Source organism: Juglans regia, chromosome 2 (assembly GCF_001411555.2).
Source record: "Juglans regia cultivar Chandler chromosome 2, Walnut 2.0, whole genome shotgun sequence".
NCBI lineage: Eukaryota > Viridiplantae > Streptophyta > Magnoliopsida > Fagales > Juglandaceae > Juglans > Juglans regia.
The window spans coordinates 21,477,245-21,496,002 of record NC_049902.1 but is presented as its reverse complement, the minus strand read 5'-3'; the positions used below and the strand labels follow the sequence as shown (position 1 = coordinate 21,496,002).

General features: G+C 31.5%; 1 protein-coding gene across 2 annotated transcripts; it reads left to right on the top strand.

Moving 5' to 3' along the window:
- Window positions 1-6,250: 6,250 nt before the first annotated feature.
- Window positions 6,251-11,738, top strand: LOC109021261. Of its 2 annotated transcripts, none has more exons than XM_019003861.2 (3): window positions 6,251-6,334; window positions 6,943-7,027; window positions 9,628-11,738. In XM_019003861.2, exon 3 carries the CDS (start codon window positions 9,658-9,660, stop codon window positions 11,566-11,568), a length of 1,911 nt encoding a protein of 636 aa, XP_018859406.2. In that variant the 5' UTR covers window positions 6,251-6,334; window positions 6,943-7,027; window positions 9,628-9,657; the 3' UTR covers window positions 11,569-11,738. The 2 variants fall into 2 exon arrangements, with proteins under 2 accessions (XP_018859406.2, XP_018859407.2); XM_019003862.2 differs by having other exon boundaries at window positions 9,634-11,651.
- Window positions 11,739-18,758: the final 7,020 nt, after the last annotated feature.

Here is an 18,758-nt window from a genome sequence, read left to right as displayed (position 1 = left end):
ACGCAGATTGATGGATATTGTGATATTTTATTCTAAATTATAATTATAATTTTTATTCTATACAATAATTTTAATGGAGTTTCAATTAATATTGGCTGATCAATTATAGTCTGCAAAAAGAAAAAATAAAAAGAAGTTTGGAAATCGACCCAAAAGTTCAATCCAATTGTGCCTCGGCACTTTGTCCAACATATAGACCCCATCTACACTTCAATCCAATTCAGTTACCTGATTTAATTCCTTTCTCTCATATTTTACGAATAGGATCATTATAAATACTTTCTATAATTTAGATAAAAGAAATACAAATAACTTCTTGATCCTATAATATTAAATAATGTCAAAAAATAATGTGGCCTCAATATATAATATGACGAGCCTAGAGTGATTAATTGATTCGATATCTATTTTTAAATTTTTAAAACGGATGGATATCAATTCAATTCTAAAACAATGTCTAAAGTCAGACTGTACAACTCTATTAATGTCATGCGTGAAGCTTTAAAAAAATGTCACATTTTCAATCTTCACCAGAAAGTTTCTGAAATGGACCCATGGTCTGTCATTGGGTGAAAGCCATTACCTAACAGTAGAAGACAGTTATTACCGAAAAGGGCCAATATGACAAATGTGGCTCGTAAATGGACTACGTGATCTATGTAGACAATATTGATGAGGATTTAAGAGTCGGAGCAAGATGGATCCCTAAAGGCATCTCTCTCCATCCTCTTCATTGCAAATTCTCCTTTTTTGTTTCTTTTTTTTTTCACACGAGGAGATTCGATTATCTTAGTGAGAAAATAAAATATTAATGTAACATAAATTAATTTTATAATTTTTTATGTTATAACCGAACAGGTACATATATATTATTTTTAATTTTTTAAATTTTATATAAAATATTTTTTATGTTATATATAATTTTGATGTTATATATAATTTTTATATTATATTATATTCTAAATTGCTAATAAATATAATATGAAATTTTAAAATCTTATCATTCATGTCTATTAATCTTATAACATAAAAACTTAATATAACATTTAATATAACATAAGATTAATCTTATTTATCTTAATATAACGTTTTATCATAATTTTTATAACATAAAATTAATATAACATTAATATTACATAAAATGAAAGATATTGACATAAAATGAGAGATATTGATCAATTACTTGCTAAAATTTTATTGAAATATGATTTTGTTTATTCATAAAACTCAAAAACCAAAACAGACCAAAATAAAAATAAAAATAAAAATTTTTAATTATAGTTATTAATCGATTCGGTATCGTTTTTAAAATTTTGAAACTGATGTATCAATTCAATTCTAAAGAAAAGTGTATAGACAGACCGATTACAACTGAGCCTTTAAAAAAATGTCACCATAAAGTTTTGTCAGGAACAGGGGCATACAACTGTTTCTTAAATGGACCATACGACCAACATGGTCTGTCATTGGGTGAAGGTCATTTCCTAACAGCAGAAGACAGCTATCCTAACAGCAGAAGACAACTATTACCGAAAGGGACCAATATGACAAATGTGACTCATAAATGTACCACGTGATCAATGTAGACAACATTGATGAGGGTTTGGAGTTGGAGCAAGATGGTTTCTGAAGGCATCTCTCTCCAATCTCCATCTCTGAATTGTTTAATGGTTAAAATTAAATAAAATATTATTAATATATTATATTTTAATATTATTATTATTGTTTTAAAATTAAATTATTTATTATATTGTATATGCGAATTTAAAAAAAATTATAATGATAAGATGAGATAAGATAAAATTAAACATTTTCATTATCTAAATTGGGCCTAAATCTCTCAAAATTAAAAAAAAAAAAAGAAATTCAATTTCCCATCATAGAATTTACTCCTTAGAACACTCACAAAGGGATTTGTAAAACCTATTTTTATGTAAAATTTGAAAAAAAGTAAATCAAAATTAGATTATACATTTATTCACATCAAATCTTCACATTAGATTATACATTTATTCATTATATAGTAATGGATAACTAATAATTTCAAAAATATTTAATTTTTTTAATTATTAATTTATGTAATTTTATCATATTTTATTATTTTACTATTATATATTAATTAATAATCGTATTCTTATTAAATTAATATATCACTAACTCAAATTAATATATCAATTGTGATAAAGTATGTGATAGAAAGAAAGGAAGAGAGAAATAATTAATAAAATATATATTTGATATATGTACAGTAACTTTTAAATTTAAATTTTTTTTTGAAAGTTACTGTAGTATATTTGGAATTTGGCTAATTCAATGTAAATATATTTTACTCTCTAATAACTAAATACTCATTAAATTTAACTTTTAACTAATCAAATATGGTCATTACCTAACAGCAGAAGACAGTTATTACCGAAAAGGACCAATATGACAACTGTGGCTAATAAATGGACCACGCGATCAATGTAGACAATATTGATGAGGATTTTAGAGTCGGAGCAAGTTGGTTTCCGATAGGCATCTCTCTCCATCCTCTTCATTGCGATTCCCCTTTTTTTTTTTTTTTTGTTATTTATTTATTTATTTGTGAGGGAGGTGATTTGATTATTGGAGTAAGATGATTCCCTAAAGGCATCTCTCTCCATTCTTTTTATTGTCAATTCTTTCTTTTTTTTTTTTTTTTTACATGGGAGGAGATTCAATCATTAATTCTCTTAATGAGAAAATAAAGTAGTGTCAATTGATCCTTTTAATTCTCTTAGTAAAAAAGTAAAATGTTGCCAATTGATCCAAAAAATCGTAGCCTCTTCACTGCCCACTTGAGCATAAGGAAATTAGGCTTCCTGATTTAATTCTTTCTCATATTTTATGAATGGAAAAATCTATTTATCATTTTTTGTTATCACCGTCCTTTTGATATCTATTAAAGTGATATTAAATCACAGATCCATAAATAAAACATAAGATTTTAAAGTTTAATATGACCAACTGTTTAGCAAAACCAGTTGAAAAGCATTCCGATCCTGGTTTTGACTTTTAGGGCTTGTTTGGATTCGCAAGTCATCTCAGCTCATCTTAACTCATCTCAACTCATCTCACTACTATTCATTACTATTCAGCAACTTTAACTCACAAATCTCACTACTATTCACAACTCATTTCATTACTATTCACAATCCATCTCAACTCATCTCAGCTCATCTCAAGTCATCTCAACTCATCTCAACTCATCTCAAGATTAATCTTATTTATCTTAATATAACATTTTATTATAATATAACATAAATTAATCTTATAATTTTTAATATAACATTTGAATTTTTATAAAATATATAAACTCTAATTTTATAACATAAAAGTAATATAACATTAATATAGCATAAAATGAGAGATATTGACACAAAATATTAATTACTTGCTAAAATTTTATTGAAATATGATTTTATTTATTCATAAAACTAAAAAACCAAAACAGACCAAAATAAAAAAAAATAAAAATTTTAATTATAGTTATTAATCGATTCGGTATCGTTTTTAAATTTTTAAAATAGATGTATCAATTCAATTCTAAAGAAAAGTTTACAGTCAGACTGATTACAACTGAGCCTTTAAAAAAATGTAACCGTAAAGTTTTGTTAGGAACAAGGGCATACAACTGTTTCTTAAATGGACCATACGACCAACATGGTCTGTCATTGGGTGAAGGTCATTTGCCAACAGCAGAAGACAGCTATCCTAACAGCAGAAGACAGCTATTACCGAAAAGGACTAATATGACAAATGTGACTCATAAATGTACCACGTGATCAATGTTGACAACATTGATGAGGGTTTGGAGTTGGAGCAAGATGGTTTCCGAAGGCATCTCTCTCCAATCTCCATCTCTGAATTGTTTAATGGTTAAAATTAAATAAAATATTATTAATATATTATATTTTAATATTGTTATTTTAAAATTTAAAAAAATTAAATTATTTATTATATTGTATATGAGAATTTTAAAAAAATTATAATGATAAGATGAGATAAGATAAAATTAAACATTTTCATTATCTAAATAGGGCCTAAATCTCTCAAAATTAAAAAAAAAAAAAAAGAAATTCAAGTTCCCATCCTAGAATTTACTCCTTAGAGCACTTACAATGGGTTTTGTAAAACCTATTTTTATGTAAAATTTGAAAAAAGTAATTCACTATTATCTCCAACGGATTCTTTATTTTCAAATGTATTTTACATTTTACTATAGTGTTCAGTTATATGTAGTGTGAATTGTTCATAAATGTAAAAATATTTTATTTATTTATTATCTTTTCATATACTTTATCTTTTACAATAGTTTCTCTTTCTTTGTACTTTTTTTTTCAATAAACTATTAAATAATATAATATAAAAAAATAGATAAATTAATATATGATAAATTGTAAAAACTAATATGTAAAATAAAAAAAATAAATTTTAATGATATATTTTAAAAGATAAGATAGATAAACTTTTGGAAATGCTTAAAAGTAATGACCACTTAACGGAAAAGCGATCTATGGTTTATTGTGGGGACCTACTTATCCTTATCGAAGTAAACGATGCCAATTATATATGATCGAGCAAAAATAGTGTGTCCAAACAACAACACATGATATATACGCTAGGTATAAGAGTTTGTGTGCATGGCAAATATTTTCTGTTGAAAATGGTGCTCCATTTTTTATATTGATCTATTAGAATAAGTATGATAAATGTCAAGACGATCATAAATCTATTCAACAAATTTTACACATGATTATAAATATACTTGAAAAAAATGAACGTAAACACATAATAAATCAAATGTTTAAAACCCATTATATTGAAATAATAATAGAACATGCATTGCTCCACTTGTTATCAAACTTATAACACCAATTAGAAATGTACATACTAATATTGTTCTTATAAATGAAAATGTAAAATAATATTATTTTTCATTGTTTCAGAAAACTATGGATATAATTTTTATTCGAATGATAAAATTTAAAAATAGACTATTCATTTAAAATTAAAAAAAGTATAATTTTTTTTCAAATGAAAATAATATCAGTTTAAAAAGTGTTATTTAGTATGATTTATTATTATGAGAAATAATATGCAGAAAATTATTATCTTTTTGAAACAATATCCTATAATAATAAAATATTATTCTTTTAAGTTTAAAGACAATATTTTCATTTTGAACTTAAAAATAACATTATTATTCTTTACAAATTTGGAGCTGCAGTATCGATGTTAGAAAACAAAAGCATGTTTTAAAAAGAGTTTTTACTGTTTTTTTTTTTTTTGGGAAAGCCTTCTAAAAGAAGGGAAATAATTCGAGACCCGAAGTGTGTCTCCAATGTAATTTTTTTTTTATTGAATGATTAAAAAAAATATTTTTTAATGATGTTGTGATTTTTTTATTTTTTTAAAAAATATTTATGATGATTAAAAAAATATATAAAAAAAAAGAAAAAAAAGAAAAAATCTATTTGGGACATAAAATGAATTTCGAATTCGAGATCATAGCAGTTACCCTAAAAGAAATACAGTTCGGTTTTCACTTTAATAGTGGTTACAAAACTAGTCGTTCTCTGTCTCTGTCTCTCGTCTCATCCCTACCAATAACATTTATTGGCAGCACGAGCTTTCCTCTGCAATGCTTTAGGGTGGGTTTGGTTATCAAACTCATCTCAACTCATCTTAATTCATCATTATATTTTTTTCAAATTTCAATACAAAATATAATAAACAATTCAACTTTTTCAAATCTCAAAATAATAATAATATTAAAAAATAATATTCTAACAATATTTTATCATCTCAACTCACTTCAACATTCAAACACAACCTTAATTGTCTCATTTTGTCCATATTTGATTTATTATTATAGTAAATAAAATTAAAAAAGAAATTATTTTATTATATGTGGTTACGCTTTATTTCTTAAATCTTAAGGTTGTATTTGGATGTTGAAGTGAGTTGAGTTGAAATGATAAAATATTGTTAAAATATTATTTTTTAATATTATTATTATTTTAAAATTTAAAAAAGTTGAATTATTTATTATATTTTGTATTGAGATTTAAAAAAATTGTAATGATGAATTGATATTAATTTGAGATCCAAATGAAGCCTAAATCTGACGTCGGGGAGATGTCACACAGCTGAGCTCACGAGGCCCAGCTGACAGTAGAGTCTACGTCTAGTCAACGTTCCGTTTAATTATATATATGCGGGTGCGGAAGAAGGCTGCTGCATCTTTATACAATCTATCCTTTAGGCCTTTCCGATTCAGCCGGAGATCGATATTTGAGCAATAAAGCAAGTAAGTTCCATTTCCTTCTTTCTCCATCGATATTGAATTTTTGTCAGGGTTATTTTGTGGGTAAAAGAATAAATTGCAATCACATTACTACATGGTTAGATATTATAAATATTGAAAGATCTATGCATATTACAAATTTATTAGTATTTGAAAATATTTAGAAATAATAAAGACAATAAAAAGTAATGTTCAAATGATTAACGTTGCATTATATAATAAAAAGAATATATTCTTTTTCTATATCATTTAAACATTATTTTTTTTAGATAGTTTGATTAACGTTGCATTATATATAGAAATTATTAGTTAAAATAAATAAAGTAAGTTTTTATCAGATAGTTTAGATGGAAATATAAAGAAGCCATTGTGAATTCTAAGCCAACGCTTCCTTGGGTTATTATTATTTTTTGTGTTTAGGGTGTGTTTGGATGTTGAACTGAGTTGAGTTGAGTTGAGAAAATATTATTATTATTATTTTGAGATTTAAAAAAATTAAATTATTTATTATATTTTATATTAAAATTTAAAAAAATTATAATAATAAATTGAAATAATTTTAAAATCCAAACGAAATTAACTCTAGTGATTTTTTTTTTTTTCCTGTAAAGCAAAAGAAGCAATCTGCAGGGAGCGATCTATGGCGAATCATTAAGCAAGTCCATTACCGCATTTCGAAAGGAAAAGCTTAAAACAGTAAGGCCATCATTGTTACCTTTCTCTTCTTTTTTGCTCTCTCTTTATGCTAAAGCCGTACCGTTTCAGAACTTCACGGTAGAAGTCTTCTGAAAACTGAAAAGTTCTAAAATCAAACGGTACATGAATTTTATAGTTTCAATAGTTATTATTGGTATTACCGTTTCAATGGTTATTATATGGATTTTACTGTTACATTAGTTTTTATATTAAATCGTTTATTTTTCTAAAAAAGAAAGTAACCAAGATTTTATAAATATTTGATACATAATCTAAATAGCAATACCAATATTAGAGTTTTCACTCTCCTTTTAGCAAATTAATATCCAGCTCAAGTCACTTCTTTTCAACCCAATCTTTTTTTTTTTTAAAAGGCCAAAACCCCAAATCTTATTAAGGAAACCTCGCTTTAGGCGGTAGAAAACCTTTTTACAATAAAAAAAAAAAAACTTGGGGAATAGAAGACTAGAAGTAATCCAAAACTAAGCTTTAAAACTACAACCTCATGTAAAACTATTCTAGAAACAGATAGTATAAAGCAAATCAAACTATCTATAAGGCTAAACATATGTCAAAATAAAGGTCAGGAATACTATCGCAAGTAAGGGAGATTCCAGCTTAATCTACGTATAAAAATACCCAGGTCCCAAACTACGCTTGTGTAGCTGAGAGGGAGAGTGGCAACAAAAAGTAATGCCAAGAGAACATATGTAGTAGCTATGCATTTCTTTCCCTATAAACATGGATAATGTTGAATAAAAATTAAGGAATTAACATGACAATGCATGATGTCATCCAAAATCTCACAATATTTCTATGGCAATTGAGTGACATTATTTAAACCAATTCACTATAAGGAGAGTTTGATTCAATAATTAGGTCTGATACACTATGTTGGTAGGATAAAGTCAAGCCAATTTTCAAAGTCGAAAATTCTGTAAAAGTGTTTGTACCATTGCCCAAGAAACCGGAGGCTGGAGCGACCAAGCATACAAGAGCTATAAGAGCATATTAAACCCTCTCACAGCCATCTAATCCACGGTTTCCCTTGGAAGTGCCATCTATGTTTAATTTAATTTTCCCTACATGAAGGGCCAACCAGTTAACTAGGAAAGGTTTTCTTACCTTAACAGTCGGTTGTGCAATATGAAGATCAGATAAAATAGAGATACAGGTCCTGGATGGCAAAGATTTGGGCTTAAGGAGAGAGTTCAACTCCCCAAGTCATTTCAGAATTCTGTGAGAAATAGTATTAATAGTCACCTTTACATCCTCCAACATGGCTTTATTCCTTGTGAGCTAGATTTCCCAGTAGATTAGTGATGAAATAAGCTGTGCAAGTAGATTAAATTGATATGATCGATCCCTTGAAAGAAGCCTAGCATAGGGCAGCTCTATCTCTCCAACATCTAGGAAGTGTAAGTGAAAAACCAAAAGCGAAGGAAGAGTATTGCCATACAACACTAATTAGAGCATAGCTCGAGAAAACATGAGATGCAGACTGTGTAAAACCATGAGAGCAACATCACATTTCAATGCTGAAGGAGTTCCACTCAGTTGAATTTTATTATCAACTGGTATTATTAATTCCTTTATGCCGCAGTTTCCAAACAAATATATATTTACCTTTGTGAGGTGGATATTGTTCCATATAAAATTGGAAGGAGGAGAATTGGGACTTGGTCCCTGAATAAGGTCCATGCAAACTTCAAAGTAAAAAGGCCATTTATAGTATGTTACCATACTCTAGTGTCTGTTCCTTGCCGCAGCCTGATGGAGATTGTTTACCTTCTGAAGCAAAGCTAGGTTATTGAGTGCCTGAACATAATTTGGAATGCACCATCCAGTGGTTGAGCATAGATCTTTGACCTGTAAGCGAGGGTGAGTACTGAGGATAAGTGATGAGAAAACCCTTATGAACCAAGGATCCATTCCTTGCCCAGTTCCCAACCCAAAGAGAAGTTGAGTCCTCTCGAATAGTCCATTGGCTTTCTTGCTGAATAATGGGCAGAAATTTGCATATAGTCTTCCATTTTGGCGAATGGAAGCTATGGACAGTACGATACTCCACTAATGCTTTTCCTTCCAATATAGGTGCTTTACTTTACCTCTACAAAGTAATGCCATAGTATTTCCGTTCAGTTCAGCTGCTTTTGTCTAGACAAAATAATTAGAAATGAAGAAACCCCAAGATAAAGAGATGCATAATTCTAGCTTTAGCACCTTTTAAATTGTAATGGAAAAAATTCCTCAGACCACTAAATCAACATGTATCCCTTAAAAGACTTGTATTAATCCTATTAAAAAAGCATGTGTTTTGTACATCCTCCTTAATGACACAAGATAATCTAATACAATCCTCCAATCTAGTTTAGTGGAAATCTTAATTTGTCTTAGTCGATACACGTTATTTTTAACAGAAAATAGTACAAAATTAGCTGTGACAATTATTTGTATGCAAATACATGGAGCAGAGAATTGTACTATTTCTCTAAAATATGAGGCCTGCTCTCTTTAGTCATATTACCAATTAAAAAGCTTGCATTTTCCTATCAGAATTTTTTGTTAAAATTAGTGAGAATTTGTATGCTTTGTATTAGAAACAGAGACTTGTACTACTTCTCTACAATATGGGCAGGAAGACACTCTCCACTCGTGTTAAGGAAATTGGGGAAAATCATGTTGGCTTGACTAGAAATGCTAAAATGTATAAAGTGCATGAGCAGTTACGTCACGTAAATGCGAAAGCTTACAAGCCTACGCTGCTTGCCATCGGTCCTTACCACAACCAAGACAAGGTCGGCCAAGGGTTTATGAAAGAGCATAAATTGCTCTATCTACGACAAATGCTTCAAAGAACGAAAGGAAGTGTAGAAAAATACATGAAGGAATTGAGCAAATTGGAAGTACCAGCTCGTAACTACTATGTCGATCAATGCATTCATCGGACCCAAGATAAATTTGTAGAAATGATGATACTTGATGGGTGTTTCATTATTGAGCTGTTCCGCAAGTACAAAAGCTTCAAAGATGATAATGCAACCATCAGTACTGATCAGCATGAGAGGCAGGATTCAACATACAAAGATGATCCAATCTTTCAAATGACGTGGATGGTTCCTAGAATAGCTCGTGATCTACTATTATTTGAAAATCAACTTCCATTCTTTGTTCTTGTTAAATTGTTTGGGATCATGAGTAAGAGTAACGGATCAGGAAATTCAGGAGAATGCATTGTCAGTATGGAGGATAAAGATGGAGCTAGGGTTAATCCGATGATCCTAGAACAAATTAGTAATCTTGCCCTTGTTTTTTTCTTTGACTTTTTACCATTTGACTTTTCGAGTTATAATTCAACCGAAAAGATGAAAGATCTACTTTCTAGGATGCAGAAAGCAAAGTTTGAGCATCTCCTTGGTCTCATAAATGCAACTATTAGTATTTCAATACTTGATGGAGTTGAATTAAACCATCATGCTCTTACAGAGAAAGAAGACAGGGCAACGATACCTGTTGCCGTTGAACTTGAAGCGGCTGGAAGTGAACTCAACAAGGCAAATAATCTTAAGGAAATATATGATCGAAATACGAATGATAGAGTCGAAACAGGGTTGCAAATTGATGGAGTCGAATTGAATGCGATACAGAACGATATTGAAAACTGGAAGTCAATACCTAACGGCGAAGAGCTTCGTAAGGCTGGAGTCGAGTTCGACACGACAAAGAAATTTAAGCTTCTATATGCTCACAAAGAGAATGATGACTGGAAAAAAATACCTTTTGCCGATGAACTTCAAGAGGTTGGAATTGAACTCAACAAGGCAAAGAAATTTAAGGAAATATATGATCGAAATAGGAATGTGTTACATAAATTTAAGCGTCTACTTTGTCTGAACAAGATTAGAAACTGGAAGTCAATACCTTTTGGCAAAGAGCTTTGTGAGGCTGGAGTCGAATTCAACAAGGCAAAGATTGATGACAGGAACATACATAGTGCCACAGAGCTTGAAGAGGCTGGAATCAACTTTAAGAAGGCAGAGAAATCTAACCCGTTTGCCATAAAGTTCAACAATGGGATAATGGAGATTTCACCTTTGAGCATAGAAGATGATACAGAGACTTGCTTACGAAACCTCATTGCATATGAGCAATACCGTGATATCGGAAAAAAAGATTACAATTGCGTTACTGACTATGTGTGCTTCTTGGACAATCTCATTAACTCTCCAAAAGATGTCGAATTACTCCGTCGAAAAGAAATTATCCAAAATAGTTTAGGTGATGATGAAACTACTTCCATCATGGTTAACAAGCTTGGCCTCTATATCGCTTTTTCAGCCAGCAATTCCATTTATGCTGACATTTCCGTGGCTCTGAACATGCATTGCAGAAAACGCAGGTATAGATGGAAGGCAACGTTGATGCGAGATTATTTCAACACTCCTTGGGCATTCTTTTCATTTCTGGCGGCTGCCGTATTGCTTGTACTTGCATTTGTACAAACTTTATTTTCCATTCTGTCCTTTTTCATTACTCCTTAGGTTCTTCGTGCAGTGTGTTAATCTTGATGTGCGCTCTCTTAGCTAATCTTGACTTATGTGGCTGATCCGCACCATATCGTTTGTCGAGCTATATATATATATATATTGAAATTGTAGTCACTCTCGTTAGACCAAAAAGTCTTGTACGTTATATATACAGCTTGCATGCATTTGCGAAATGAATGCTTTGCATAATGTGTTCAGGTTATACATTTGATCAGAATACTGTATTTATTTTCTTCTTTATTTTACTTGGCTTAGCTTTCCCTATAAGTTGGCGCTAGGCACTCTTAATTTGCATAACATTAATTAATCCAGAAATAGAAGTTATAGCTCGTTCAAATTCTATTTTACTTATTTTCTACGTGGCATTAGAACCACAGGTTGCCTATGAACTCTTTGCGTATTTTTTATGAAGTCCTTTTTTTCGACGAATCTACCACTACTCAATTGGTGCTTTCAGACCTTCATCGCAATTCATTTTGCACTAAAAGTCTTAGAATCAAGTTCGCCAGGTACATACCGTCTGCTCTTTGAAAGAATCGATCTGATCCACCGTTAGACACACAGATCAAAATGTGATTTCTCAAGGAATCGTGGTGCCCGGGATGTGAGCCGGTCTGCTATATCCATTTTATTCGCGGGACCGAATTCTTGTGTGCCTACATGCCAAGCACACGTGTAAGAAAATAGCAGCAGAATGAGTAAAAGGAATTAATCGAAGACTAATCTAGTAGTAATATACAAATACCCCTTATTAATTAATAATAACGAGTAACTGTAAATAGTTCATTATACATAACGAGTAACATTGCTTCTTATCTCTCCTATCTTGTAGATTTCTAATCGCTGCTTCTTGATGATCCATCATATCCTTCACTTCACTCAACACAAAGTTCAACCGCTCAAACTGTTGTTGCATGACTTGCAACACAAAGGAAGAGTTATCTGCCATCCCCATTGGTGATGAGCTACTCCTATGAGATATCGTAATGTGCTGCACAAAATAATGTTAGTGGAAAACCTCATACACTCCCTTATGTGTTTACACTCGAATAATGGCACTCCACTCGTGTTTCACTCTTGATTAGCTTTTTCTCGATAGTCTCACACTCTCTTACTTTTTACCTCAATTGTTTTTCCGCTCAAGTTCTTTAAGAATTAGTTGAACTAAAACAAGACAATATAATTTTCTATTTTTCCAACCAGCAATAAGTTCAAGAAACAAGAACAAGAAACAATGAAGGATTAAAATGACACGAGACTCAAGGAATTTATATGAGGGAAATATTAATTATAAAACAAGACACCAACTAGAAATATGTATTTAGCCCATTTGATGATAAAACTCAATCAACAAATGTCTCTCTTTCTCTTTGTTGTAACTATGTAGCAACCTGATAATATGCTACATTTTCTTTTCTTTTTCCTTTCATTTCATTTCTTTCATTTCCTTTTCTCTTCTTTTCTCTAATTCAATCACAAACAGCAATATTCAATTGTGAAAATCAAGCAATTGAATTCAAACATACAATAATTGACAATGAAGTAGAAGAGAATCAATGGAGCGGCACTCTAAGCAATTGGCAAACTTAGAGATGCAAGAAACCCTAGAATTTTGAAACCCTAGGTGATGCAAATTTCAGCCAAACCAAAAACCCTAAGAATCTCGGCAGTCTACTTTTTGTTTTTGTTTTTTTGGCAACCCTAGAACAATTAAGCCCTACAATTAAATTGAAAGATGTAAGAATTAAAAGATAGAATAAGATCTAATTGGAAACCTTGCTCTAAAAATCAAATGATATGAACCCGTAGGAATAGAATCCCTTGAACCCACAATCAATTTGAAAACTCACCCAAAAAAGTCAAAATCAAGTCAATAGATGAAGAATTTAGACCCGTTGAGAACTCGTTTCAAGAAGTTAGATTATATTAAAATCTAGACCCGTTGAATAACCTGTCTCAAAAACCCAAATTACAAGGAGGAATGTCACAAAGGTTTTGATTTATCTTTAATAAGTTCAAAAGTTAATCAAGAATAAGAATAGTAAACTCAACTCACAATGAAAATTCAATAATTTCAAAAACAAACTTGTATTGGACGGCTACAAGGTATTTAAATACCTAAACCCCAATTAACCCTAGGCCAAAACAAGGCCCCTTTTACCTAAAATGCCCTAGATGAATAGTGTCGTAGCTACAGTAATGCGACTACAGTAACTTCTGTCCAACGTGGCTACAGTAACTTCTTGAAACTCTAGTTCAACAAAATAAAACATATGTGGGCCAAGCATCCTCAAGCCCGATTATTCTAGCTTAATTCCTATGACTAATAAAATAAATCTTTTAAATGATTTAAACAAATTGAAAGCTTTCAATAATAATAGGCCTAAACAATAACTTTAAGTCATGTCTTCCACAGCTTGTATCAAGTGGATCAAAATTGGTTCTTCAAGCCCATCTTGAGTGTTGGGCTTGTGCTAGTTTCATCCCAAGTGGATTGCACCAATCATTGCATTGCTTCTTTGATTTTTTTTGCTCTTAATCTTGTAATTGGCCCATCTGGAACTTGCAAAAGATTTTAAGACTAGGCTTACCTTGGTTCCCATCACAAAGGGTCTAAGAGCATAATTGTAGTAAATATTGACTGAATCATTGTCTTGAAGAAGGCTGGATAGTGTTTTCTTAAGCTGGAAAATCCGAGGCCCGTTTTGTTGAGAGAAACGATCCTGTAGATTGGGCCAAATTTTTCGAGCATCATCGAAAAATACAATGCTAGATTTGATGGAGGGACTGATGGAGTTCTGGATCCACGAGACGACCATGTCGTTGCAACGTTCACACAGCTCAAGAAGAGGATCCTTTAGATTGATAGGTTGTGGGATGGCGCCAGAGATAAATCCCAATTTGTTCTTCGCACGGAGTGCCTGTCGCATAGCACGGGACCAGGTGGCGTAGTTGTCTGTGGTGAGTAAATCAATCACGATGATATGGTAGGATTGTCAGCATTGTCCAAGCGGAAGGGATTGCCAGGGTCACCAAGATTCAAATATCGGCATGCAGGTGAGGTGTTTGTGTTTAGGTGTGAATGAGTAGAAGAGGAATCATCAGAATGTTCTGGTGTGTCTTCCATGAGAAAAAAAAATGCTCTTAGGCTCTTGATACCATGTAAGAAAGGTATATTTAGAAGGAAGAGTCAGAGAATCAAAGAGTATAGTGCATGGAGAAGGAAACCGTGTATTCCACTAAAAAGTACCGGAAGGAATTGCAATGGGCAGTGCACTGGTGAGGGGCTACTATAACTAACAGATTCTATCTACTAAAATAGCTGCCAGCAAATCAGCTAATATTTACAAATAATAAAAAGTTTAAACAATGTAAATGAATACACAATGGAAAGTCATCATTTTTCATACTTTAGTGCTGTGCGGCTTGTAGTTGCTGCTGAAGTTATACGATCTGCAGCTACAGCTTGTGAGTTAGTTGCATCTTTATTGTGTAATAACATGAAATAAATAGGAATGATGAGAGGCGAGGCTGGTATATTACCCAATGCTTGTTGGCCTTGACTGTTTGCTCTATACAACTGTGTAATGATAGCAACCTACACTAGGGAGGAGTTTTAATTTAGAGATGAGCCATAAAACATGGGCATACTGGGGTACACATAATATATGCACATACACACATGCAGAGACCATCTTTTCCATGAATTTCTAGTTGCTCAACCAAATCAGTGGACTTCCATAATTTTGATGATAAAGAAAACTGATATATCTTGTTTTTTAGTCTATATATGTGTTCTGCTGTAATGGGTGCTTGAGACAGTAGCATTAAGAACTGCTCTTTTTGACAATGGAGCATATTATGAATTACTGTGTGCAAAAGAGCATGTTATGAATTAATTACTGTGTGCGCATAAGATCTGCGGGTTCAGTCTGAATAACAGACACAAATTTTTGTCCTCCAAACTGCAAAAAACTGAATAACCACCCCTACAAAAGCATTTCAATCTCTCCATGCCAATGTTCGTAAATATTGCATAATATATAGGAAGCTAGCATTGTTCCCGTTTTTCCAAAGAAACAAGACACATGAAAACCCACAAGAATGCAAATAGACATAGGCCATGTTTGGATAGTGAGATGAAATGAGATGATTTTAGATAAAAATTAAAAGTTGAATAAAATATTGTTAGAAATTCATTTTTAATATTATTATTGTTTTAAAATTTGAAAAATTTAAATTATTTATTATATTTTGTGTGAAAATTTAAAAAAATTGTAATATGTAATGAGATGAGATGAAACCGTTTCTGTATCCAAACAAGACCTCAGACAAAAGACAACAAAATAGTAAATGTTGCAGAAAAACGAAGAAGACAAAATACCACACCTCCTGGAGCTTGACTTTGTGGTCATGGAGAAACCCGAGGATGACAATTGTCCTGGTGGATTGAGAATATAATCAGGGAGAGAAAGAGACTTGCAAACCCGATGGTGGTACGGCCAAGAGAGACCGGTGGATCCCGACCACGGTGACAAAAATGGAGAGGGCCGATAAGAATGAGAGGTTAAAATGGGAGGAAAAAGGTGTTGAAATATGCTTTCACATGTTGAAATGGAGGATCGATGATTCAACGGAAGAGGGCTAGAATTTTTTTTTTTGAACCGGAACATAATTTGCTACATTTGAGTCTACTGTTAAAAATAATGGGAGGCAGCCTCCGTATTGATTGGTATAAATAACCCCTAATCACCGCATCAAGCGCTATTGTCAATGGGAATGTGAAATAACAGCGAATATACTTTAGAGTTGGCAGGCAAGATCAGATCGAGTAGACTCTATTGCTGCTAAAGAATAATTGTGAAACTTAGCATGTGCATGGTCTTTTAAGGGCTTAGGAATCACATGAAGAAATGCAAGTATGTTTCAAATAACTAATATTTCTTTTTTAAATGAGTTCCATCGTTTTAAGTTTCTGAGTGGATAGTCATTAACCGAGAATTCGATATTTCTAGTAGGGGAAAATTAAGCTACCTGTTTGGTCTCAATGGAATTTTTATTTAAAAAATAAATTCATTAAAAAATCCATTCATCTAAGCCCCATTTGATACAGAAACGGTTTCATCTCATCTTATCTTATCTAATCATTATAATTTTTTTAAATTCTCATACAGAATATAATAAACAATTCAATTCTTTCCAATCATAAAACAATAATAATATTAAAAAATAATATTCTAACAATATTTTATTCAACTTTTATCTAAAATCATCTCATATAATCTCACTGTCCAAACGACACCTAAGTTTTCATTCCTTTGCTCTATTAAAACTAACTAATAAAACCATCTTATGGAATTCCCTGAGAATTAACAAATTTGTAGATTAATTATTTGAAAAGGAGTGATGCTCCCAGTCCCATTTGCGTCCATATATAAGTGATGTTTGGATAGTGAGTTGGGATGACAGTTGAAAATTAAATAATATATTATTAAAATATTATTTTTTAATATTATTATTGTTTTGAGATTTGAAAAAATTGAATTGTTTATTATATTTTATGTAAGTATTTGAAAAAATTATAATGATTAGATTAAATAAGAGAATATGATTATGAGAATATCTAAGGTATTCTCAGAATATTTCACTACTATTAATTATTTTATTATTACTTTATATTTACTTTTTATTACTATTCAATATTAATCAATATTCTATCACTATTTTTTTATTATTATTTATAGAATACTTAAGAATATTTCGGGTTGGTGTGTTTCGGGTAGGCATTGAAGCCTTTGCTGGAATTTCTTATTGCTGTAGCGTACTCATGCAGTTTCTTCTTCGAATTTATTTTGATTTTATCCTCATTTCTGCAGTTTGTTGTTGCCGTGAGTTGAGTTTGCATTTCGTCAGTTCTTGGGCTTCCGTGGCTTGCGATTCCTAATTCTTGGTCATTTAAGTGAGTAGGCCAACACTTTGTATTAGAATGGTCTTAGAATTTTTGATTATTGGTGTTGGACGTTGACTTTGGAGGGTGTTTTAGTAAATATTAAGATTAGTATATGATATTTTGGATTGAATTTAGGGCTGTCCAGATTACTACTTGGTTGACTTAGTAAGCTATTTTTGCTATAATATGGTTTGGAATTGTGGGTTTTAATTAGTTAGATGGAGGTTGTGTTATTTGCTTTTAATACTTAGTTTATATATTTTTTTTATGAATAGGTGGCGAGATTGATAGAGGTCAATTTCAAGGTATAGATAATACGCTGCAGGAGTCAGGTAAGCGGGGTTCCTATGCTGGGTTTTATACAAGTTAATAAGACTGAGGTTGATTTTATGAAAACTTGCATAATTTGTGTTGTGTTGGGAACTTGTGAAAACAAAGATCAACCTCGGTCACTATTCTGCATTATTCATGAAATCTGTGTGAAAAAGAGAAAAATATGTTCTGACATGCATTGTGTAGACATGAGCTAAATTCTGTCATGTGGTTTCTGAAATCTGGAAAAAGAGCGATATTGAGAATATGAAAAGTTGTGCATTTATTTAGAAAGATGTTCTGGCTTTTGTGTTCAGCGTGTGTAAACTGTCTGATTATGTTTTGGTACTCTGTATTATTTTGATATAACATCTGAAAACCTTTGGCATGGTGTACTGATTTTCGTATCTGACTCTGTCTTTGCTTTGCTCTGCTCTGCTCTGTTTGGGTTGGTACCAACTTCTCTGTCTCTGAGTGCACCCACTTTGGAAACAAAGTGGTTTTATTGTGGTCTTTCCTGTGTGCACACTCGGGGCTCCGAGAAGAATAAAGGAAAGATTTCACCTATGTCTCTGCCTGGTTTGGCTACCGGGGTTAGCACAACCCTACCATGGGGGTGAAACATGGTCTCTGCTCTGTTTGATGCTCTGTTTTGATCTGATGATGATACTCAGTTTATGTCATGCCAAAGTACTATGGGTTTTACTTTTCTTAAAACCATCGCTCTGTTATTTCTGAAAATATGTTCTGTTCTGCATGATAACTCTGGAAAATATTTTTATTCTGCATACTCTACCTTATAAATGCTCATGTTTGCAAGCTAGCATATGATTTTTGCTTACTGAGTTGTTGATAACTCACCCCCTATAATTATAATATTTTTCAGATGATGTGGTGAGTCCAAATGAGGACCTGGATTAGA